We start from the raw sequence: 25,780 nt of genomic DNA on the forward strand, positions 1-25,780 counted from the left end.
GCGGCATCTCCTCGCCTCCACTAATCCTTCCTTGGAGCCCGATCGCCGACGGTTCCTGTCCTCCCTGCTTCTCTCTTCCTCTCCACCTCCTCCGTCGTCGGCGTCCGCCAGCGCCGGGCGCCATGGGTTGCGGTGGCTCCAAAGAGGACGTGGCCACCGGCAACACCACCGCCGCCAACGGCGCCGGCCGCGGCACCAAGCTCTTCCGGAGGAAGTCCACCATGTCCGCCAGCCACCGGTCCTCCCAAGCGTCCTCGTCGTCGTCGGACGGCACCTCCGTCGCCATCAAGGACGTCGTCAAGGAGCCGGCGGCCGGCGTTCCCAAGGCCGCCGACGTCGAGGTGGCGTCGGACGAGAAGCCCGTCGCCGCGGTCGTCGAGGAGAAGAAAGAGGAGGAGGTGGCGGTCAAGAAGGATGTCGCCGCCCCCGCCGTTGCTGCCGCGGTGGTGACCAAGGATGCGGCACAGCCGTCTGCGAAGGAGGAGGATGAGCTGCCCAAGTCCACCATGGCCGACGAGGCGCCGGCCGTGGACGAGGCTAAGGTCGACGAAGCGAAGGAAGCAGCAGTGGCCGAGGAGGCCAAAGAGGACTCTCCCGCTTCCACAAATGAGGGTGGTAAGTCATGCAGTAATCTGAATTAGTGTCGGAAATCTTCGTTACAGTCTTTACAGAACAGAAGAGCCAACACCTATTTTATGTTCAACACGCTGAAGAAGTGAACGCAACCTATTTTGGGGTTTTGCTGTTGCATGTAGCCTATTTTATTTCCGTTTTGCTAATTCCAGGTTGACCGGGAATTAAGTTAGTTCCAGATCAACTCGACAACCGTTAGATTTGCATCGTGATTTATGCATACGAGAATTACATATGGATGTGTAATTACACATGCATGTGCAATTGCATATCTTTAACCTAGTTGCACGTGAATTACACATGAAACCAGGTGACCGAGAATTAAGCTAATTCCAGATTGACTGAGAATTAGCTGTGTCCATTTTATTTTTCTAAACTTTAGTCATCTCAAACTGCACCTTTGTAAATGAATCTGAAAACGCATTCTGAATTTGCCCATTTTTTAGCAAAACGTTTGCTGTGATTGCCCAGTTTTGTCTTTTCAGTTCTCTGTCAGGCTTAGTTAATCAACTCTTCAAATTCCATTTGAACCAGTACTAGTAAATTTGGCAATATAGTACTCCCTCTATTCACTAATGTAAAACTTTTTAGCTTTCGGTAGATTCACTTATTTGGTTCTTAGCTAGTCCAATTTTAATGTGTAGATTCAATTATTTTGGACCGTATCTAATCAGCTATGAAATATCTAAACGGTCTTAAATTAGTGAACGGAGGAATTTTTTTTTTTTGCTAGCGAGAATAGAAGAGGATGTGAAATATGTGTGCATATGACTTTGCAGGGAAATCGGTTGGGCAGAGCACCACAGAACCCATGGAGGCCAAGCCAGTCGACGTGAACAAGGCAGATGTTGCTGCCCCCGTGCCGGCGTCGTCCTTGTCGCAGGAGAAGACCGCCGCCAGCGTCGCCGGTGTAGCACCAAGCAAATCGGCGGCGAACTAATCAAGCGAAAACGGAGACATATGGGCGTTGCAAGCACGCATGCACGGACAGGCGAGCGAAGATGCATGCATGAGGAAATACATGTACCCATGGCGTATGTTTTTATGTGAGAGACTGAGCCGTTTGTGTCGTGGGATCGATCGATGGGTCCATTCTTTGGTGGATGTGCATTTCTTTTGAAGAATACATGTGCCGTGCTCGTGTGCATCCCTTTGGGAACATGCTTGGACTTGCCGGGTTCTACTGGATACATTGGCCGTAGAACCTAGGCAGCTCATGGTTGTGCCGGCCGGCCGGCGATATCCATTTTTCTATGGAGGGCTTCGTAGTTATACCTATTTAGAAATCTGGAATAGAGATGACACGCTCAAATAAATTTTGCATAAATCAAAAACCGCATGAATCTACAATATAAGAACTAGCCTGTTTGGATCAGCAGAAATTTCTCCGAGGAATTGGTTGCATAACATAGAATTGGCAGTGAAACGAATGAAATTTTTGAAGAGTTATCTAGTGAAAAAAAATTCTATGGGATTACATGCAAAATATCTAATGAGAAAGTTTCCTATAAACCAAATATACTCTATATAAAAAATCATAAACAATGGTTTGGCTACTTTATTCTGGTCTGGCTGCTGGTTCGGTAGGGGGCCGATCAGAGATAGGTTCCTCGTCCTTCTTTTTTCATTTGTGAGAACCCCAGCCTTATAGTTGGGGAGGCTAGAGTGCTGGGAGGCACTGAACTGCAAGCTCAACTCCTTCCCCATTACCTACCTAAGTTTATCGGTTAGTGATAAGCGCCTTTGTCGGAAGGATTGGGAACTGGTGACGGGGCCGGTAGGCCATAGAGTTGACCATTGGCAAGGTAAATCTTTTTCTTCGGTGGCTAGATTGGAGCTTACTAACTCTTTCCTTTCCAGTCTGCGCACTTTTGGCATATGTCTCTACAAGATATATGATGGGAACCACTCTATGATGGACACGACAAGGTGCCGATTCTTTTGGAAGGGAGTCGGGGAGAATAGGAAGTTTCATTGGGTTAACTGGGACACTGTGTGATGTCCTAAAGATTTAGGTGGTCTAGGAATAATAAATACTAAGCTCATGAACCTAGCACTGCTAACCAAATGGATCTGAAAGTCTAGTCAAAATGACAAGGGGTTGTAGGTTGATCTTATTAGGGCTAAATACCTAGCAACAATGGCATCTCTTCTGCCTGGTTCAGAAGGACTCACAGTTGGAATGACCTACAAAAAATTGAACACCTGTTCAAGTTTGGGGCACGCCATCAGCTTAACAATGGTTTGGCTACTTTATTCTGGTCTGGCTGGTTGGGTAGGGGCCCGATCAGGGATAGGTTCCTCGTCCTTTTTTCCATTTGTGAGAACCCCAGCCATATAGTTGGGGAGGCTAGAGTGCTGGCCATCAAGAGAGGCACCGAACTGCAAGCTCAACTCCTTCCCCATTACCTACCTAGGTTTACCGGTTAGTGATAAGTGCCTTTGTCGGAAGGATTGGGAACTGGTGACGGGGTCGGTTGGCCATAGAGTTGACCCTTGGCAAGGTAAATCTATGTCTTTGATGGCTAGATTGGAGCTTACTAACTCTTTCCTTTCCAGTCTGCCCACTTTTGACATGTGTCTCTACAAGATGTATGATGGGAACCACTATGGTGGACGCGACAAGGTGCCTATTCTTTTGGGAGGGAGTCGGGGAGAATAGGAAGTTCCATTGGGTTAACTGGAACACTGTGTGATGTCCTAAAAATTTAGGTGGCCTAGGAATAATAAATACTAAGCTAATGAACCTGCACTGCTAACCAAATGGATCTGAAAGCCCAGTCAAAATGACATGGGGTTGTAGGTTGATCTTCTTAGGGCTAAATACCTAGGCAACAGTGACATCTTTTCTGCCCTGGTTCGGAATGGCTCACAGTTCTGGAATGACCAACAAAAATTGAACACATGTTCAAGCTTGGGGCACGCCATCAACTTAACAATGGTTTGGCTACTTTATTCTGGTCTGGCTGCTGGTCGGGTAGGGGGCCGATCAGGGATAGGTTCCTGGTCCTTTTTTCCATTTGTAAGAACCCAAGCCTTATAGTTGGGGAGGCTAGAGTGGATGGCCAGTGGGCCATTCACTTTGGTCGAACATTTAGCATCGTGGAAAATGTTGAGTGGGACAACCTCTCTCATGAGTTGGCAGCAGTTCACGAGAATGCGAATGTTGATGTGATTTCATGCTCCTTAGAGGCATCGGGTTGCTTCGCCACTGGTTCCATGTGTCACAACTTTGTAATGGCGCTCTTGTGGTTCACTTCGAGGAGGTGTGGCACGCCAAGATCCCGACCAAGATTAAGATTTTCCTTTGGCAAATGATCAAGTGTAGATTACTCTCTAATGATAACTCACAAGGAGAAATGGGCCCTCGGATGGGAGTTGTGTTCTTTGTGACGAGGAGGAAACAGCTAACCACATTTTATTTCATTGCCATCCGGCCAAATTTATGTGGGCCTGCGTTAGGGAAATGTTTAAGTGCGACTGGAATCCGGCTAGGGCTGGGGAACTTATAACATTGTCTCAGCGCCTGTCTGGTCGATCACGGAGAATTGATTGGATTTGTTTTAACGTGTTGTGTTGGACCCTCTGGAATGTTATAAAAAATACTACGGAGAATATATTCATCTCGCAACCTACTAATTGCATCTTCAAAATGGTCATATATTTGCAGAAATGGAGGCTGCTTAGCAAGCGTGGTGATAAGCAGGCAATACAGGATGTGAAGGCAGTGGTAAGGAGCCTATATTCAAGTTTGTGGCAATCTTAGTTGTGCTCACTTTTTGATTTTGTTGCTCCTTTCGTCTTATTGGTGTGTTAGTATGGGTGTCTGCTACGGCAGTGTGCTGATGTAAGAGTTGAACTAAACCGTATTTGGATGTTCTGTTGTTTTAGGATTTATATGTAAAGCCGGGCTAACGCCTCCACTTCAAAAGCATTGGGGTCAGTAGTGTTGCAGTACGACTCTGATGAACGCTTAGGGAGGGAATTACCGCCTTTGATCAGACCGACACCAAATGTTAGCACCTAATTTCATATCACTACCGTCACAAAGCCAAGTCCGCATTCACCCAAGAACCCTAAGTCTCTCACACATAGGTTTTTAATGATCGTCGACAATTGCAATATGTCAGCATGTGTTGCAAAAGTGGAGTTCTATTTATGAGAAACAACCGGGAGATCATGTGAGTTCTACTTATGACATACTTTTGTGATGTACCATTCCTGCAACCATTATATGCTAATGTGATTTTTGATGTCACGGTTGTAGTAGATTTAGGCTAGGTTCCAGCAAATGGTCAGGTACAAAGGCAAGAGCTTCACCCTATACCATTGTTGGGAGCTGCTCGATGAGGCTCCACCAATCCATCATCTCAAGAACACGGAGATGCTGATGATGAGAAATGTGGATGAAGGATATGATGATAAAGGGAGAACTAGGATTCCTACTCGAAGCTCAAGGATGGAGGCCGGAGGTAAGGAATATGGATAAGGACAGGCTGAATCAAGAAGCGAAGATGGGTGCCATGATGGAGAAGAGATGATCAAAACAAGGATTTGGATGACATTATAAGCAAGACAAGTAAGATGCGCGTATAGAGGCAATGAGGACATGAAGATTAGGTTGAAGAGGCAGGAGGAGTAAGTGGCCCTTATGGAGGCATGCAATACTTCCTTTGAGTAGGGAGTGCAGGCTTTCCCTCAAGAAGATGAGCTTGAAGCAAGAGACGGAAAGAGAGATGAACAACACGAGACTCGAGAAAAATAATATCATGATGATGGACTCAAGTGGTTTTGAAAATCACTCGGAAAGATCTTAGCGTCGAGGATACGTGGGGCTGAGGGTGCGCGTGCGCCACCATATGTCTAAAGGAGTGCACCACCTCACGTTGGAAGGGGTGGTAGTGACAATGTCAACGTCGGTAAAAAAGAAAAAACAATGTCAACGACGACGGCAATGGGGATGTGTGATGCTCATAGCATTGAGCAATTGGGCTGAACTTTCTTATCTAAGCGTTTGGATGATTTTCTTCCTTTTTACATATGCTTTTTAATCATGGATGATGTTATATGTTATGATGATGAACATCCGTGATTATGTGATGTCTAAATTTTGGTCAAAATTGAATTTGAAAATTTTAAGGATATGTAATTGAGAAATTTTCAACTATATTCGGTTCGAACAACAAAATTTAAAAATTCCGGGTTGATTTTTGAGATCAAATTGAGCTTGCACGATCGAAGATATGAGAATGCAAAAAAAAAAAAAAAAAAAAAAAAAACAGAGGCTCAAGCTTAGGGAGCCTGAATTTTCTCACGGCTTTCAAGATCTCTTAAATTTCGTAGAGGCTTAAATTTTAGGTAGTCCGCTAGAGTTGCTCTTGTTCTTTGAGAGCCTCTTTTGGTACTACTTACTGACACATGTCGTGCCACCCGTATGTAAGTCATATCATTACCGGATCACACATATCTCAATCTGAAAATTTAGGGGAAAGCTAGATATTAGAGAGAAAAAATACTACCTATACTTCAAATTTTGTAAATGGTGAAAATTCCAAACAAGAAAAAATGGTGTTATTAGAATATTTTGTGGACATTCACGAAAAATCAGGAAATAAGTTAAATGAGGTCAATAGACGAAAGCACCATATTTTGGCTCTAAGTGAACAAGAGAACGGCCATTTAGCAGTGTCGATCTTGAGAATGAAACGGTTTCCAGCTGAAACGAAACACTGGTTAGCTGAGCCAGGAAGCAATCCTGTCTAGGAAGAAAAACTTCGGGCTTGACTTGTACTCTAGTCCCGACGAAGCAGCAATCCAAAGCATGGCAGATGCCACTTGCTTCACCCTTCTTCAGTTCTTCCCCAATCCTCAGAAAGTCCAAGTCACCGACACGCAACAGGCACCACCTAATCTGTACCCCCTCAAACAGATGAAGATATCGATGGGGATGTGTTTCACATTCACACGGAGAGACGCAGGTATCAGCAAAATGTTCACCGACGTAGGTAGCTCTCAGGGTCGCCATCATGGACGGACAACAAAGTAGCCATCAAAAGCCTAAAAAACTGAACTGTATCTGGATTATATCAGAATACCCTTGCTTTGATCATGTAGCTTTCACCCATGTACATACATCGCAATCAGGTATTGTTGTCCCTGTAATTTTCAACAGAATCGTCATTGAGTGACCGCGACGAGATCGGCCGTGACGGTGGAAAGCTGAAGAACTATCTGACCTGAACATTCCATACAGAAAGAAAGACAGAGAGAAAGGCCAGATCTATTTGCCAGATATACTTGTGTGGGTAGCTGACCAGCCTAACAGTTTCCATCCCAGGCCAGTGTGAGTGGCCTTGGTGGGTGTGAGCATAGGCTCTGAGCTGTCTTCTCTCCATCCCTGAAGAGTTGCAAGCGGAGGAGGAGGATGGCATCATTGATGACCTGATAGTGATGCCTCAACAACTAGCCACACCACCCCTCCTTAAAGCGAAGATCACGACCAACAAGGAAGAAACATACCACTGCCAGGGAGCCTCTCTTCTCCTTCTAACCACCATTGATCTCCAGCTTAGCTAGCACAAGCAAGTAGAAAGGAACTCGCCTTTCAGCTCAGGCTACCATGGGCAAGATGTGCTGCAGCAACGAGGCAGAGGAGGAGGCGGGCTTCAGCTTCATGGGTCTCCTCGTCGCCGCCGTCATCGCCTTGGTGATGATGCTCCTCTGCACGCCGCCACGCCGGCGCTCCGTCACCATCTACCCGTGCTGCTGAGGTGAACAAGTCTCCCCTGCAGATTTCTGGTTACAAGGAGAAAGCTTCGGTTCTTCATGGGAACAGGGCCAGGCATTGGTTCGTGGTTTTCAGTTCATGAATAATCTCTACTGAATTGTAGGATCTGTTAAAAGTGTAAGCTATGTTGTCGATATATTAGGCTGCCCATCTCCATCTGTACCCTGAATTGATACCTTTGGGGAAAAGTAGATATCATGGAATTTGTTAGTAACTTATGTTGCTATGACTTGTCTCATGCTCCCTTCTCTCTATTTCTCCCCTCTCTGTGTATTTTTCCTTCAGATATTTTTACATGATCACAACAGAGAAGCACAGGAACAACTAGAATGCAATTAAGCAACAGAAAAGAGCAGTGATATCACCTTTGTTACATCAGGAGGATGGACGTCTTAAGGCCTACTAGTGCAAGTTCCAGTAGGAAAGAACTAACCAAGAACAAACATTACACAATACTTCAAGATTAGACTAAGGATTTTACACTTCTACACAAATCTGAAAAATACAATGCACATTCTGGACAAAACCACCATTCAAGCATTTGATTCTATTAATCAGTCAAGATAATCGTCAGTATTAGGCTAGCATTGATTTGCTATTCTCTTTTTTCCTTTTTTTAGGAGGCAAAGCCCACAATCTCTGCGCCGATTGATGTACATAGCCATTTGCTTTGCGATCCATTGTTCCCTCTCTTTGCTTAGGCTCTTTCTCCCCGCGGAATCTCAGACTTTGGTGTACCTCTGTAAACTCTCCAGACAGGGATCCTTTTCTGAGTACTTCTCTTCTGTGTGATTTTCCGCAGTGTATACAGATTCAGGAATGTTAGTTAGAAAACTAGTCTAGTGGAGATCCATGAAGATGTACTCACTCATCTAGTTCATTGGGTGCAACAACCTTTTCATCAACCCATATCACACTTTATTTTGGTATTCGATCTCTCATTATCTGAATTCTTGCACTGCCTAAAAATTATTGCATTCAGATAGGATTGGCATGCCGTCACTTTCTATGGAAAGTGGCAATGAAAAGAACATCAGGATTATCAATGTCACGAGATAAACTAATCGTGCAGCTTGTTGCCATCAGTGTGGTAATGCCAGTTCTTACGTTCCGGACACCCAAAACGGGCCTTAGATAACAAGTTATTAACCAGCAATCTGAGTGATACAACCTTAACTATGAACTCCAATTCTTCCAGCTTGAACAGAGTGTAGTGTTCCACGAATTTCAGTCTAATTCATCCAATTTATTATGCACATCATGGGCTTCCCAGTTCTGATGATAACCCCACCATATTTTAAATATTCTTTCTATAGTCTGTATTTAATCTTTTGGTTATTTTCAACTTGCTTTGAGTTCACATAGTTTATGATTATTTAAGTAACCCACCTCGATATATCAATATATATGTTCGCAGGAGATATTCTGTCATAAAGCAAGTTAATGAACATATAGACCATATATAGAGAAATGAGAACATCACACACTGAACAGAAATTATCAGCAACATGTGTACAAGGTTGTGCGATTCAATTATTTATTTACATAAGAAGTGTGCATAGTTTTCACACTTTCATCCATCTCTATTGGCCATTTACATCAAAGCAGTACCACCAGGGCACCAAAATACAAAGGATGATCATACCATATTTACAGAAAGCCCAGCAAGCCATGTACATATGTTTCGCATACTTTAAGCTCAATTATTTGCGCCCAGCAAACTGATCTGGAGACGAAATACCTCATGAACAGCACCACGGTTAAGAATGACCAGAACTTTTGCCCCCTCATCACTGGTCAGCCCACTCAATGAAAATTTGTGCGATTCATATTCGTCAGGCAACCGAAAACCATAGAACCACCTACCAAGCTTGAGCAAGCTCACACACACTTTCCTTTCTGCTACCTGGCAAGCTTGAAGTGCTTTCTCTACTTCATTTGGCTGGAAAAATAATTGTGTCAAAACCGCATTTTATGAGCACACCAAACTTACTAAGATTACTCAAGTAAGAACATATGTTATCATCCAAAAGAAACATTTACAAGAGTTAGTTATCCAAAGCTTTCTGGTGTTGCAAATCATACATTATCTGACGTAGTGAAGTTTTGAAAGATGGAGTAGTATGTTTATACATGCCATAATATAGCAGGCTTGTGCAAAGGGACTAGCATACTCATCAGGGTGCAAAAAGGATGCTATTGAACACATGAAGTGTTTAAGCTAACATAAACATCCAGGATAAAACTTGACCTTGTTCGAGGAAAAAGAGAGGATAAAGCTTGATCTCAATGCAACAAAATGAGACACTCTGAATCTAACCATGTTGACTTCAGGATGAAACATGAGATCAGATATTCAAGTGGACTAAGTCGGGTGACATCTGAATGGCATAGGTGTCTATACAATGTAATAAGGTATGGTATTTCAAGAACAGGGATGAGAAATGGTTCCATTAACTTCATGCGGAGATATTATAAATGAGGTGATGGAATATCTTGGGGCATGGAGAGCATGTAACCACAAGAAAAGCTAAAGGAGAACATCAGGAATGCATAACTCACCAGCATATGCGATTTAAAAAAAAAACTCACCAGCATATGCAAGCATGCAATGGAGTAGTGCAGTCCAATCAGATTTATTATCGCACTGCGATTCCTTGAAAGCAAGAAGAACTGGACATTGACAAAGCCTATGTCCTTCATCAACGCCAAATCAGACATAGCTTTCAGGTAATACTCAGCTTCAAGCGACCCGTCATGCGAGCTGCTCTCCACAAACTCAACCACCCTAGAGACAGCCACGGCAGTTCTTCCATGGTGATTTATGTACAGAGCTTTCCACCCCTACAGCACAAGTTCACGCCAAAATGTAAGGTCAACCTGTTATGCTTTTGGCAGTAAGGAAAGGAAGTGAGCATAGGAGGAGAAATACAGCGCTGAAAGGATGCAATTGTTCTCCAATATTGGCTCTACACGACAATTGAGCCCTAGAGGTTAACTTGTATGAACCATAAAGGATACACATAAAACTAAGCATGAACACTCATAGCAACCAAAATTGCAGAGCCTAAAAGCCTTGGGTAAGGATCATACTGAAACTTAAGCAGTGAATAGAGTATAGAGTGGTCAAAATGACATCAAATTTCTTAGTTTGCAGGCCTTAAACCGAGGACATGCGCCACTGGAACTGTGAATCTAAGCAGGGAAATCAGCTGATATAGCAACCTGCACGCGTGAAGCCCCTGCCCCTCCTCCGGCCGCCACAGCCGCCGCCGCGGCCGGCCAGCGGCGGCGGAAGAGGCCCTCCCACACGAAGTTGGCGTCGCAGGCGCGGCGCCAGGACCGCGAGCATCCGCCGAGGGCGCACACGTCCGCCTCCTGCGCAAGGGTATAGCAAGAGCAAGTCCAGTCAACGAGCGAACCACAAGCACGGCCACGTCTGAACACCGAAATCGGAGGCACCTGGAGGCGGCACGCGATGGCGACGGCGATGTCGTCGGGGAGGTCCGCCCACCTCCCCTCCGGCGACGGCGGCGGCGATGGCGAGAGCTCCATTTGTCTATTCCCCTCCCCTCTGCTATGAGTGATCTCCCCGCGGCCGCAGAAGAAGGTTACGCAACTGCTCGTGTCGGAGGAGCGGTCGGATTTGGATCCTGCGCGGTCCACGTGAGGGCCACGTGGCAGAAGAACCTGGATCGCGCTAGTGGCCGGGATGGCCGACCCGGCCCGTCTGGGGAGTCGGTAACACCTCCCCATCTCATTAATTCGTGACGGAGACGTACAAGAAAAAAAGAAATTCGTGAAGGAGACGATGGCTTAGGCTGCTCGTAGTGGGGAGTAACTTAGACTAGTAACATATGCCATGTTACTAGTCTAGGTTACTACCTTCATATTGGGTAGTAACTTATATGTGGTGTCATGCATTGTGTCATTTATTATGTTGTAGACTCATTTTGACTTGGGGTGTGTGATGTTATGGTAACATAGCTAGTTACCACCTCACTCTCTTTTTTCATTTATTCGCATGCCATGTCACCAAAAGGCCTTGAGATGTGTGATGTTACTAGCTATGTTACTCCCACTATGAGCAGTCTTAGGGCAATTTTTCAACGTTACAACGCAAACACCCATAAATATATGCATGCATACACTTATATACACTGTTCAAAAACTACTCCCTCCCCCCGGTTCACAAGGTCTAATCTGAAAAATATTTATCCCATAATACATTCCCACTAAGACCTGCATGCATTTAAGTATAAGTAGTAACCCCCTCTAATTACTCCCCACTTTCTCTTTCTCCTTTTCTTAAGCGCGTTGTGCATACGGTTGCCGCTCACTGTGCCGTCCGAGAAGATGCCGCTGCTCCCTGGCCCTGTCACGGAGAGGCTGCCGCTACTCCCTATCCCGGCGTCTAGGTTGTCGTTCCCACCGAAGATGCTGCCACTCCCGCCGACGAGGGAGGATCCGTGCGGCCGCATAAGTCTGACACGCCGCGCGGGCATAGCCGGGGGAACGACGGAGCGCCTCTCATCCCTCTCCTGGAGCGATGGACCGAACAACGTTGCCATAAACCCTCGTAAACCTAGCGGTGGAGGCCGGCGACCAACGTTTTGCTGGCCTGGCGCCATTGATCGAAACTGATGAAGGAGAGGGATGAGAATTGGCAGCTCCTCGCCAAGGGAGTACTTAAAGGAGGAATTAGTGGGAAAATTATTGCGGTTGGGAGGCAAGTTTCGCGCGCTGATTTCGCTCGTAAATTTCGCGCCATTTTGGAGGGTTTGGAGGGAGAGAGAGGAGACGATCGCGCGGATTGCATGCAAAATATAAGCGCGCGGAGGGTCTGTTTCCGTTTTTTGCATAAGGAGTCGGTTAGCATTCCTATTAATTGGAGAGAGGTAAGCGCTCAGAAGAGTTTTATCATCCAATAAATTGATGTCTTGGTCACGATGCAAATTCACGTGAGCCCTGTGAACCGAGATGGAGGGAGCGATTAATTGGTCGATTAATCTCTACTAAAGGCATGACCGTGTTGATTGCCTCTAATCGCTTGTGTTAATCCTTTAGCCTAATTAATTGCTTTGATAGCCTGATTACTAGGAATTTTACCGATTAATTAGTCCACTTTGGTATGAAGTTGAACGCATATCATCCGTTCAGCCGCTACCCCATCCAAATCAAGTAGGTTTGCGAAGATTCAGCTCGATTCTCGTCTCCAGGAGCTCGATTCCCGTCATCGCTGAACGATTGCTTACCGTTTCCGACCAGACCTTTGATACAGGATCTCAACCACCTTGAGAAGCTTGTCGAAGAGCTCCATGATGAATTCAAATAGGATAGGTGGTTGAGGTGCAAGAGGGTCAGTACTCTAGGTAGGTGGTGGGAGACGAGAAACTTCGTCGGTCAAAGGAGGAGAAGCGAAAGGATGGAACATGGTGGTGGCCGATGGATGCTTTGTCGCTCATGACCTAGAAGATTACGTCACAAAGGAGAAGCGTACATATTTTAATGGCTTTTTGCGCTCTAGAGAAGTAGGGCAGGCTTGACTCATATACTATTTGTTTCTTTCTTACATAGACGTGTTTTGGTTGCTAATTTGTGTAGGTTGCGCCGATTAATAGCCGACCGATTAATTCAGTTAATCGTCTGAATTTCGATTATTCGCTACTTTCAAGCTGACCAAACAGTTAACGATTACCTATTTTCTTACCATTGCTTATCTTACAAACGCACACATGTATATTTCACCTTTATAAACATCTCAAAGGACTAAGTAGAGAGCGGGTTTTGAGATTGATAAAGTGGACGCCTTGCTGTCAACAAAGACATCGTCTCACACTAAAAAAATGTTCTGTCTTTTCATGCGATATCATAGCGTTAAACCTGAAGTTTTTTTTTTTGAACAAGACACAGTAGGAGAGGCTCCTACTGTGGTATTTCATTCATTACCACAGATATTTACATAGTTGGTGCAAGCATCCTTTACAACAACCAGAAAGAAAAATCAAATTGTGTCTATAAGATCTAAAATATGTTCTACCAGGGTTTCAGGTACCCTGAACCTAAGTAAAAGCAAATATGAGCAAATTCTCCCTCTCCAAGAGGTTCTAGTTGGTCTGATATCTCTAAAGATTAAATTATTTCTTTCTTTCCAAATTCCCCATGCATCAATGATGAACTTTTCAAAAAATAATGGGCCGTGGTGCATAGAGCTAGCTTGTGTAATAATCTGCATTGTAGTATTGGATCTCTAGTAGGTTAAGGTGTCACTGCTTTCCTAACCATTCAACAGTATGTTGCTTAGAGCAAAAAAAAAAACATATAGGCGATAAGCCTGTGTCATGCCATTTATAACTAATCTGTAGCTCCTTGATCACTAAAAACATTGTTCAACCTTATCAGAATACGAAGGTATATAAGCATATTTTAGTTAGAGATATATCAGTATTTATAAAAAAATTGATCTTTTCTTAAGGATGGAGAGAGTACTACTTCATGAATACATGGTCCATATTTTACGCTCATAAGGTGTCTAAGAACATATACAATGGAGTATATCAGCCTTTTCTTAGTGGTACCATGTTAGATTTTTGCTTAGTTAGAAAAAAGAGATTGGAAAAAGAGAAGGCTACCCTTAGCTAACTAAGAGATGATCTCTCATTTACCTTTCTTTAGCAACACAATTTTTAAAAAAAAATTAAGTTATTTTTATTTATTCTTAGGGATGATAATAACATTTGTATTTAGTGTCTTTCCTAGGTGACATAGATTGCTAAGATAAAAATGTTTTTTTCTACGATTATACATGGCCTAAGAGTATGTACTAGAACTTATTTATCTTCTCTCTTCTCTTCTATTTTAACTAAACAAAAATACGTATTCTCCCTATTCATTTTAATTGATTTGGATTTAGTACAGGTTGTACCAAGTCTAAGTCAATTAAAAGGGATTAGAGGATGTATTTGCCCTTAGCACGCCATGGGCCTAATTAATTCTTTGGCGTGTGTAATCAAACGCGTTACCGTAATCTGACTGGTCTAAGCTTTCGCATATTATTTTATTTTTATACTCCCCTCCACCTTCACTTATAAATAATTTTCTTTCGCTTGCCCTGCACTTCTCCAACTCGAATATTTTTTGGCGACTCCGACCCCGACGCGCTCCTCCCGCTAATCATTGATCGATCGATCCCCTCTCGCTCGAGCGGCCCAAAAGTTTCTCCCGCCGGCTTCGGCCTCCGGCGGCGAAGCGCGCTCTGAATCAGAGGGCGGGCCTGGTGGATTCTTGTGCTGCGGTTGTAGGGGATGGAGCGGCGGCGGTGGCTGCAGGCGGCGGTCCTAATGTGCTTGCTGCTGCTCTGCTCCGGGAGAGGTACGGCAACCTTTTCTTGCCTTGGAACATACCTTCGTGGTCCTGGACTAATTGCTGCCTGCAAGTTCAGCCCTATGAGGATGGGTTGCGGACCTACCCTGTTTCCCGGTTGATTTTGCCTCGGGCTTGGGGGCAATGTGCTCGTTATGTTCAGGAATCGGTTCACGAATTAGGAGAACATTAGTTCCTAGTTGGTGTCTGATCACTAGTTCACAGCAACGTTGTTTCATACTTTGATTTCTATTAACCTATTATTCTGTGCTCACATAAAACGATTTAGGATGTGCTTGTCGTACCCAGCAGAGATTCTTGGTTTGTACCCTAGGTTGAAATTCTCATGATGGCTCTACTTTCTTGATTCAGAACTTAAGGACAAACCAGCGCCGGTATATAACTCGACTCTCGCCAAGACCCTTGCGGAGTATACTTCAGCAGTAAGTGTTGTTTGCCTTGCCTCGTTTTGTCATCCTTCTCTTCAGATTTGCGTAAGATGAATAATTGGGATTTCGAGCGTTATGTTGGGTGGTTATCAATTGAACCTGGTGCTGTTTGCAGGTCTATACTACTGATCTGTCGCAACTATTTACCTGGACTTGTGAAAAATGCAATGACCTGACGCAGGTATTCTTCCTCGCCGCTTGTTGCATCTTCTTATTTGCCTTGGTCCATTCGTATGTAACTTACTTTGTGTGGATGGCTGATTAAGTTTATTTATTATGGCGCAGGGGTTTGAGATGATAGAGCTGATTATCGATGTGCAGAATTGTTTGGAGGTTGCTCTCTCTATCCATGATCTTCTGTTTAACCTTTAATAGTAGTATACTAGTATTACTCTTCTTTTGCACATATGTTCATAGTTTTGATGAACCAGGCATATGTCGGTTTTGCAAGTGACATGAATGCTATTGTAGTTGCATTCAGAGGCACTCAAGAGAACAGGTACATCTTCTATATCTCTTCCTTATAAGTGCCAAGTTATGTGCTTAAATTGATATCTGAAGTCTAGTGAATCAGATAAATTTGATATATAGCATCTTAAATTAAATAATTAATATCTGAAGTATTGCCGATCAAATAAATTTGTCAGCCTACATCTTGTTATATTTATGTAATTATGTTGCTTCTCCATTTTCTCAGCATCCAGAACTGGATAGAAGACTTGTTTTGGAAACAACTTGATTTCGACTATCCAGGCATGGCTGAAGCTAAGGTTAGCATGGCTAAACTATTTGTGAGGAAAATCAGCTTCTTGCAAATTATATAATGTTTGTGATCTATCTGTTTATAGGTGCACAGTGGGTTTTATTCTGCCTATCATAACACAACATTGCGTGATGGAGTCATCAATGGCATCCAGAAGACCATGGAAGCGTATGGCAATGTTCCCATCATGGTAACAGGGCATTCCATGGGAGCGGCCATGGCTTCATTTTGCGCCCTTGATCTTATTGTGAGTACTAATATTCGTCTGAAGAAGATATGCTTTCTGTTTCTTTTGGAAGTTTCTCTGTTTTTTTTTTTTTTTTTTGAAGCCGAAGTTTCTCTGTTTAGAAGTTGTACTTTACATAAATTCGAAACATTGACAAACGGGGGAATGATCCATTCCTTGGTTATACGTTGTTAGGTAGGATGAGACTCTATGGATGATAACCCGGTTTTCAGTCTGCCCCACCCAGCGAAATTACAGCTAGGTGGGGATTTGGACCCGATTGGGCTGGCTGTGCACTCGCTAGCCTTGCCACTTAGCTAGCACTCAGTTCTCTACTTTCCATAAATTCTACTATAAGCTGTATTGAATGGAATGGGTGCATTGTTTGGGGATCCCGGTCCTCTTCTGTTCTTAGTTTTAGTTGATTCTGCTGTCTGAATAAATGCATTGAATGGAACTTCTAACATCAGCTGAAACTCAAGTCAATAGTACATAATTAACTACACAATTCTCAGACTGCACTCTCTTTGCATTTTACTCATATTTTGTTGGCAATCCCAGCAAGTGTAACCTAACAGAACGTCGGCTGATCGTATAATTTATGTGCTTGTTCTTCGGAATGCCAGAATCCTGGATGAAGCTGATGTGAAAGTGAAGTTACACCTTCCGTAGATGTGAAAAATTGCATCAAGCATCAGTTCTAGCTTCCTTTTTTGTGTATAAGTTAAAGCTTTCTTTGTTTGTCTTGAATAATTGATGACATGTCCTTCTGATTTAGCTACCATGGTAACATATATATGTGCGTGTTCTTATAGGTCAACTATGGGTTAAAGGACGTGACACTACTGACATTTGGGCAACCTCGGATTGGTAACGCTGTGTTTGCTTCCCACTTCAAGAAAAACCTGCCAAACGCAATTCGAGTAACCAACGAACACGATATTGTGCCTCATTTACCTCCGTACTACCACTACTTCCCACAGAAAACCTACCATCATTTCCCTCGAGAGGTATGTCTTGCTCTGTTTCACTTTCACGTTTGCTCACTACTACAGCTCTAGTCTTACACCTGATGTTAATACTTTTCTGAGAGACGTGATGAAAATTACACCTCGTTTAACTGTTTCCTGTTGATTTTCCGGCGCATTTCACATATATTTTCAGGTATGGGTACATAATGTCGGACTCGATAGCCTAGTATACCCGATCGAGCAAATCTGCGACGATTCTGGTGAAGACCCTGCATGCAGCAGGTCCCTATGTTCTGCCCTTTTTGTGAACTCTTTGCCAGCTGTTGCTCTTTCATCCTAACATTGCTCTTTTATCCAGGTCTGTGAGTGGTAACAGCGTGCAAGACCATCTCCACTATCTTGGCATCAGCATGCACTCCGAGTCGCGGGGATCATGCAGGATCGTCACTGATGGCAATATGCTCAGGTACAAAATTGGTGCTCCCGATGGTACTATCATCTTGTCGAAGCAGCCCGGTTTATCAGTTGATCAGCAACTCAGTGCACTGTAAACAGGCTCGAGATGGCAGGAAAATCTTGTGATTGTTCTTTTCTGCAAGTATAATTTGCTCATTGGCAGTCCAAGGACTATCTCATGTACATACACACACGTGCTCCTCTCTGGATTAAATTATCCTTGGTGAGGGTGCCTCTGCAATGTACAAAACATGATTCATGTATATATCTTCTCTTCTTTTTTTTCAAGCATGGCGGTTGCTTCTCGTTATGTGTAGGGTATGGTGCATATGGTCTATTTTGGCCAAGGGCACAATTCAGTATCTTCTCTTTTTTTTTTCAAGCAAGGTGGTTGCTTCTCGTTATGTGTGGCGTAAGGCTTACGGCGCATATGGTCTATTTTGGTGAAGTGCACAATTCAGTTTGTGGTATGGAGTCCTTGTTTTAAATGATATATAAGGCTGCGCATGCAATGGTTTTTGACACTACCTCCTGTCTAAAATGCTATGTTTTGGAATTGTATGGTTTAGAATTCAACTTTGGCCATTAAATTTTACCGTTATGTGGTAAAATTTGAACAAACCACACAATTATCATTGCATGCGCATAGATTTATATCTACACACATGGAAATATACAACACTCTAGTATCTAAAAATATACAGAAACCCATAATAAAACACAGCATGTTGAAAAATGTGCTTATATCATTGCTTTTCCTAACCCGTAGTAAATAAGAAAACCTGAGCAGTGTGGATACCAGATACATGAGCAACAACTATTTTTGTCCTTCTTTCCTATTTGTATAAATGGAAACCAATTGGGAGTTCATTTGCCAGGCGACGGCGAAGTTCTCAGATGCCTTGGCATTGGAAATTGGTCCGGCCCAATCAACTAACCTCTCACGTGTCGCTGGTGATCCCACTTTTGTCCTATTTTTATGCCATTTTGTTCATTTTTTTTGCTCAAAATTTGACTTGTCAATTTAAAGATGAGTTGGAAGCGGGATATAACAAAGATGGTATGAGCACTTCTGAAACAAAAACATCTGCATTTCTTTAGGTACTGTTGAGGCTACCTTCTAAATTATGGGCAGATACAGATCATGTGTTGTATTTGACCCTATATGCCCACCAATATAGTTCCATATGTAGACGGCATCACGGCAATGTTTATTTTACCAAAAACAATTTTGAAAATAAAGACATTTACCACTTTTTCCAATATCAGAGTAATGGATAAACTTTTTGAAGAGGTAGATACAATGCACTCTCTTATGTTAAACAAGTATTTTCTGAGTCTTCACTAATTTATCTCAAATCATCTCTTTGTTGTGCTCAAGCACTGGCATCTCTGGAACCTAGTGTATGGCCATCGACTACACAAAAGTGAATATGAAAATGAACAAAAAAAAAAATGCAGTGTAATAAAATTCCAAGAATTATCCATTAAGAAAATTAGTTTTGGGAAATAAATGAGCTCTTAAAATGGTATATCATCTTGACAAATCATCAGTATCAGCAACATTGGACGAAACAGCAACAATCTTGTGCTTCATGAAAATCTTCAATAACAGAAACTGGCAGAAAATTCAAAAACCGAAGGGAAAAAAGGAACAATTTTAACATACAGCTCAAAATTATAAGCTTAGCTCTTGCTTTAGAAACATAATGCACATCTCAGATGAAAAGGACACAACAGCTTGCTAGAAGGGATTAAGCAACGGATGTGTTCTGACAACTCAACACAAAAAATGTGACAGATGTATGAAACACAGGTAAAACCCCTCGATACAAACTCTTGGTGAAAGAAAAATCATCACATCCCTCGGTACCCAGACTTCACAACAAAGCTCTACGCTTGGAACAATTGTGCGGCCGCTGATATCCATGATGCAACAGCAACAGAAGTACATATTTGATTGGATCATGTGCTCCTCGGAATATTTTTCCTTCGCTTGCTAACTTTCCGGCCAAATGTTGATTATCGCTGTGATGATAAAGGCACATTTGCATGATCACACTCGTGAGGAACGGACGCCAGGAATAGGCGTGTTGATGGTGATTGTGGTGGTGAAGTTTTGTGGAAGAGGAACTATGAAGCAGTGGTGATGGCCAGGAAAGAGAAGAAGGAAAACCCTATTCACATTAAACATGGAACCGAGATTGAAGCCCATGTTCCTAAACTGTCGCCTATTTGGTGCTGGCAAGCAACTTGTCGTTGTTCTAGAATGACGACTCAACATTCCGCTCCAGAGTTCTATTCATTTGTACTATCGAAGCTGCCTCGAGCATTTGGCCACTTCCTCTCTCTTGAATTCTCACCCCATGTCTTGGCCTCTGCAATAGCACGCTGCCTCTCAGAGGTCCTTGAAGACCTCCTGCATGAGCAGGACTACCCGCTTGTGAACCTGTCACATCCCGGTCATCCAAGCCCGACCGTCTACCAGAACCACCACCAGAACTATTCCTGCTAACCTCGGGTTCATACTTCGATGTTGCCGTGGCCTCTTTCCTCCTCAAATCTGGAGAATGGTGATTTGGCGAGTGGATACGCCGTTGGTCACTGTTCCCACTACCACGGTCCCTGGCTCTAGGGGTAGATGCATTGCTCCGACTATGTTGAGCAGGTGCATTTGGATCATATGCCTGAGAAGCCAGATACGAAAGGGCAGTGACCACATCTCCTATAAAAGGCCGAGTTGCAGCTTGCTCTTGCAAACACATCGCAGCAACAGCTAAAGCCTGATACAGACCCCTCATAGGAAAGCGTCCTTGAAGTGATGGATCAGCCATTTTAGGAAATTTTCTACGGTCTTTGAACAGAGGACGAGCCTGCAAAACAGGATTATCAGATCAACAGTAAGGTATACGACATTATATTACCTGAGAAATATTGATTTAAGGATGCAACTGCAAAGAATACTTGACAAGCAATATATACTTTCTCTTTGTATACATTGATCAAACCTTAGTTACTGACTTTAGAAAAATACCCTTAATTTTCAGTGCATCTTTTTTGGCAACAACTTGTGAAATTGAGAATGAAGTTGATCCATAAATATTTGAAGAAGTAATCTCAGTGGTAAATACTGAACATAAGACCCCGATTTCACTAGTATTCATGAATTATGACCAACCTAAACAACTGATCTGGCAGCTTATTCTGCAAGTAACATAATCCTCATAGCATGACAATGCACAAGTATTACATATTACACACAAAAAAATCAGTGCCTAGGTGGATTCATCTAGAAAGATACAAGTTCGAGCTATGAAAATACCTTGCAAGGAAACACACATACAATCTAAGCTCTACTATTCTACATCAGCAGTCTATGCCCATCCAATAGAGAATGAAGGTCTCAGAGTTCAGTTCAAGAGGACAATGTGAGTCAAGATGGGGGGAAAAGTTAAAGACCCTCAGGTGTTGGCTATACAAAACACGACAAAAATGAGTTCCTAAAATCCCTTGATTGGGCAGCAGAGTTTCCACCTGATATGAACAATTTCTCTTCCTATTTCCTCACTGTTTTATTTTCTGGACTATAGCAACAGCTTAATCCCATTACGTTGTTACTATCTTAATGTTTTAGCGAATGCACTATAGTAATGCTTCAAATTAACTCATGAAATGTGTACGAAAATGGGATTTCGAATGATAAGTTGACGCCAACCGTCAATTCTGTGAACTAAGATTAGTAGAGAATGGAAGAACATACCCATGCCACTAGATTTTGCTCTCCATGTGGTTTGGTGTTGTCAATTGCTTTGCGGCCAGTAATCAGTTCAAGGAAGACAACACCAAAGCTATACACGTCAGATTTAACTGTAAGCTGTCCAGTCATTGCATACTCAGGGGCACAATAGCCATAAGTCCCCATAACACGTGTTGAAACATGAGTCTTATCACCGACAGGGCCAAGTTTTGCAAGGCCAAAGTCAGATAGCTTTGGATGAAACCCTTCGCAAAGAAGAATGTTTGACGACTTAAAATCTCGGTAGATAACAGGAGGACTTGCCTTGTCATGCAAGTACTCTAACCCCTTGGCAGCACCAGCAGCAATCTTCATCCGCGTATTCCAGTCAAGAGGTTCCTTTTCAGGTGGAATATCTAAAATGAGAATAATTTCAAATTAGATAGATAAGTTGCTGTTTAAAATAAAATGTTATGAAGATATGAGATGCGCCCACGAACTTTTATTAATCTAGGGCGCAGAAAACAATTAGATAACAGTGTGGTACAACAACATTAGTACAATTTACCATCTAAAAAGAGTGTAACTGAGATATGTTTACATTCTGAATGGGGACTTTTCCCCTCACCTGACCCCCAAGGCCCCAGTTGTTGAAAGTTAAGATTTTTTCAAGATAAACTTCATTACTTGTTCTTTGGACGACATTATATTAAACCCAACCAACTAGTAAGTTACAAAGCCCCCTACAAGGAGCGCATGGAGGTGGTACATGTGCAAGAGAGACCACTGTCAGCAATGGCAACATCCTCTGTTGCTTCTCGCCTTTCCACCTACGTCCATCTCCCGGTTAACTGCCCAACAACATTGCTACACAATGTAACATCCCAGCCACTCGTTACTCTTGGCTGCTCTCTAGGCTCTAATACCCCACAAACACACAAGTCTTTCAGAGCACACTTTGTCCTCATCCATGTGCATCCTAGGAAACTTCCCAAGAGGTCACTCATCCCAATATTGCTCCCAGTCAAGCATGTTTAACAGAGAGGTTCTTTGGATAGGACCTCAAGGGGTAGGAATCAGAGGGTTAAACAAAAGAGAAGGGAGAAGGGAAGAAAAGAAAGGCACACCAAGCTCATTTGGCCCACTAAGCTGCTGCTTTAGTTAGTTAGGTCAGGGTTCAGACCTGCCTCCACATCATGCAGCCACCGCAAAAAAAATGACTACATATGAACAACCACGACCGAGTAACAGTGGCAGCGCCCTCGTCAGTGAGCGCCAACTCCGCCAGCGAAACTCCATCACATTTTCTAGAATCCCTGCAGCTGCTGCCTGCTGCGCTTTCTCTCTCACCACACTGCGTCTTCTCCCTCGCAATCCATTCCTCGCAACTCGCCATTGAGGGTGATTCCTTGTGGACAACCTTGGTAAATGCCTAATCCACCACCTAGGGCCAAGGCTATGCGCTCTGCTGTTGCCTAGGTAAGCGCCTAGAGACGCTTCTTTGAACCATGACAATGGCAAAAGCTTTTGAATATTTGGGAAATGGGGCTGCGTGTACTGAGTGCATCGATAGAAGATTTCTCCACTGAACACCCACACAATCGGGATTTGATGAAATAGAAGCAGTAGAACTGAGATGGGCAGAAGAGGTCTTGTTCATAAGTGAAGTAAACTTACCGTGCAAATGATCTTCAAGTGATCCAAGTGGCATAAATTCATATACAAGAAGACGTTGATCCCCATCAGCACAGTATCCAATTAGGTTTACAAGGTTATCATGGTGCAATAGACTGAGCATAAGGACCTCAACCAGAAATTCTCTGTTTCCTTGAAGACCATTGCGATCAAGTTGCTTAACTGCGACAGCCTGCACAGTAGGAAGTCGTTACAGAAAGGAAACTGTCTTCTCCAATGGCCCATCTAGACCATATAACAAGAAACTTCAACCCCAGGTTAAAAGAGATGTGGCAATCATATTGGCGTTTCAATGATAGGCTAATTAAAGGCTCAAAAATTAAACGGAAAGGAAGATTCACATAAAATCTGAATGCATGAATTATTTTCAGAAAGCCAAACCTGTCCATTGTCCAAACGTCCTTTATAAACACGGCCAAAACCTCCCTCGCCCAATAGGCAATCCGGTTTGAAGTTCTTAGTAGCATTAGCAAGCTCACGAAAAGCGAAAGTGTGTGCCGCAATATGTTGATTATTTCCCTCCCTTGGGATGACTGCATCATTCTTAGAGTCCAATACACCTTGTGGTTTTGATTTATCTGAAGCAAGAGTTCATTTAGGGTTAGGGACCATCTGGATTAAAGAATACAATATAGGTAAGATGAACTACTTCCAGAACACAGTAGTTAAAGTGGTAAAGTAGCCATAGACCCATGTGCAAATGTGTGACTGGATTGAAGGCTTGTCTTTGTATCTAACATCATAACTTGATTCCTTGAAAACTCCGATACCATAACTGCAGATATACTCAACTGAGCTACCGAGCCTAGCTCAGTTGGTGGGAAGTGTGGGTGTACGCACCCAAGACCCAGTTTCGAGTTCTCTTCAACTCGAATTGGTGATTATTTCTTTTATTAATGAAAAGGTACCTACTTCCTTGTTGGTAACTTGAACAACTATAGCAACCCCAATGTCTATGGATGACATCCCCTCCCCCCCCCCCACACACACACACGCACACACACCCCCAGCCCGCTTTCGGAATTCTAGCCCCTTGGAGCAAATGTGGTGTGGAATACTAACATTATTTTAACTACATAATAATAGATACGGAAAGGGGGAAAAGTAAGGTTATTCGTGCTCTAGACAAGAGTAATCATTATCATTACTAATATAAAAGAACAAAATTCAACTTGCCAAAAATATTCTAGATTTTCCATAAACCTTCAACTTACCACAAGTGGTTTATATGAACACAGACGTGTATGCAATGATATAAACTGTTTACTATTGGGGCAAAGAGTCCAACACAATTTAATCCGGACATTAATGGAGCTAGTGAACAAATGTTACAGGCTTCCAGCAAAGTGTGGGTGTTGCGGTATTAAGACGTAACAGTAGCAGAAGAGCTACCAAAGAACCTAGTTCAGTGTCCTACATGAATTGGGAACTAGTGCCATCTTGAACTAGAACTTTTTAGATAACTTCTGCAGCAAGTGTATTATGTTGGAGGAAATTAATAAACATTTGGCAGTTCTTTGACACATTTTGTAGGCTGTACCAGGGTCATCTACCATTTGCTGCAGCAAAAGCATGGGTTTCCAATGGGTTTGACGGTGGGACCAAGAACTTGTAAGGAAACAATTATCCATGCGGCACTTTTGTCACCCTACCGAGTTGAAGATAGCAAGTGTCATAATATAATCCGTCCACGGCTGTGCATTATTTATAAGATTTCAGAGGTAATAAACCTATATGGCCAATGCAAAAAAAACATTACTCTTGCTCCCCACAAGGCCAAAACATATATAGATACCTCAATTCATCCATGCCATAAATTAAACTAAAATAGTTCCACCAATACAATGACGTTGGTCTCAATCTGAAGCTATTCACTACATGGACTACGTGTTACAAGGATTTCCCGAAACACGAGAGATTGGCACATTCCTTAGACTGATCCACCCAAATCTTGGAATCAACTAATTTAACCGGCGAAAATAAAGATCATTTCGCAAAAATAAACTCGTCCAAGATCCAGCCTTCCCCAAGAATCACACCTGATCCGACCCCGGGGGCGCGGCGATCCGACGGAACGTCCTTCCGCGCACCGCCGCTGCCGGCGGCGGGCTTCTTGGCGGGCTCCCCCTTGCTGCCCGACCCGAAGCACGGCAGGCACCCCATCCAAGAAACCTCCCCCAAGAAAAAGATAAGAAAGTACGGCGGGGACCGACCCACCAGAGGATACGGGGATCCCTCCCCGATCTGGGGGCGGAAGCCCTCCGAAAACTTGATCTTTGCAGGGTATGGAGGGATTTGGTAGCGGCGGGTCGGGGAATTTGGGGGGAGGGACTATGGAACTTTGGAAGAACGGGCAAGAGAGGCAGAGGCAGGAGAGAGAAAGCGAGGAGAGAGGAGGATGTCCGAGGTCCGAGGGCAAAAGTCAGCTCATGGCCGACTGAGGGAGTGAAGGGCAGACAGATCTTTGTGGGACGCATTATCCTCGCTCCCCGACACACGGATTTTAATCGCCGGTTTGATTTTTTTCATCGCAAGATTTGATTTTTGGTTCCTAGTATCTCGTCTGTTGGTATTTTCAACGGGTTCTGTCTTACTTGTTGTACTCCGTTGTGGAAATTTCGGAACATTAGAATAGCAAAAAATGTTATACCGTATGAAAACATTTGGAATGAGGGAGAATGTAGAATTCAACCCATTAAATT

At 43.4% G+C, this 25,780-nt stretch overlaps 3 protein-coding genes and 1 pseudogene across 3 annotated transcripts; 2 read left to right on the plus strand and 2 right to left on the minus strand.

Moving 5' to 3' along the window:
- LOC127316801 (uncharacterized) lies at positions 1-1,792 on the plus strand. Its single transcript, XM_051347269.2, has 2 exons — positions 1-615; positions 1,413-1,792. Exons 1-2 carry the CDS (start codon positions 123-125, stop codon positions 1,571-1,573), a joined length of 654 nt encoding a protein of 217 aa, XP_051203229.1. The 5' UTR covers positions 1-122; the 3' UTR covers positions 1,574-1,792.
- Positions 1,793-8,899: 7,107 nt separating this feature from the next.
- LOC127316813 (uncharacterized) lies at positions 8,900-11,045 on the minus strand. Its single transcript, XM_051347277.2, has 4 exons — positions 10,883-11,045; positions 10,646-10,798; positions 10,013-10,264; positions 8,900-9,362 (listed from the first exon to the last, which is right to left on the minus strand). The coding sequence occupies exons 1-4, from the start codon at positions 10,973-10,975 to the stop codon at positions 9,120-9,122; spliced, it is 741 nt and encodes a 246-aa protein (XP_051203237.1). The 5' UTR covers positions 10,976-11,045; the 3' UTR covers positions 8,900-9,119.
- A 3,540-nt stretch (positions 11,046-14,585) lies between these two features.
- Positions 14,586-17,935, plus strand: LOC127316822 (lipase). Its single transcript, XM_051347288.2, has 10 exons — positions 14,586-14,791; positions 15,155-15,225; positions 15,347-15,412; positions 15,517-15,564; positions 15,663-15,730; positions 15,929-16,001; positions 16,080-16,241; positions 17,036-17,230; positions 17,385-17,473; positions 17,550-17,935. The coding sequence occupies exons 1-10, from the start codon at positions 14,725-14,727 to the stop codon at positions 17,740-17,742; spliced, it is 1,032 nt and encodes a 343-aa protein (XP_051203248.1). The 5' UTR covers positions 14,586-14,724; the 3' UTR covers positions 17,743-17,935.
- A 1,435-nt stretch (positions 17,936-19,370) lies between these two features.
- LOC127316830 (receptor-like cytoplasmic kinase 185) lies at positions 19,371-25,537 on the minus strand (annotated as a pseudogene).
- Positions 25,538-25,780: the final 243 nt, after the last annotated feature.

This window comes from Lolium perenne, chromosome 1 (genome assembly GCF_019359855.2).
Source record: "Lolium perenne isolate Kyuss_39 chromosome 1, Kyuss_2.0, whole genome shotgun sequence".
In the NCBI taxonomy this organism is placed as follows: domain Eukaryota; kingdom Viridiplantae; phylum Streptophyta; class Magnoliopsida; order Poales; family Poaceae; genus Lolium; species Lolium perenne.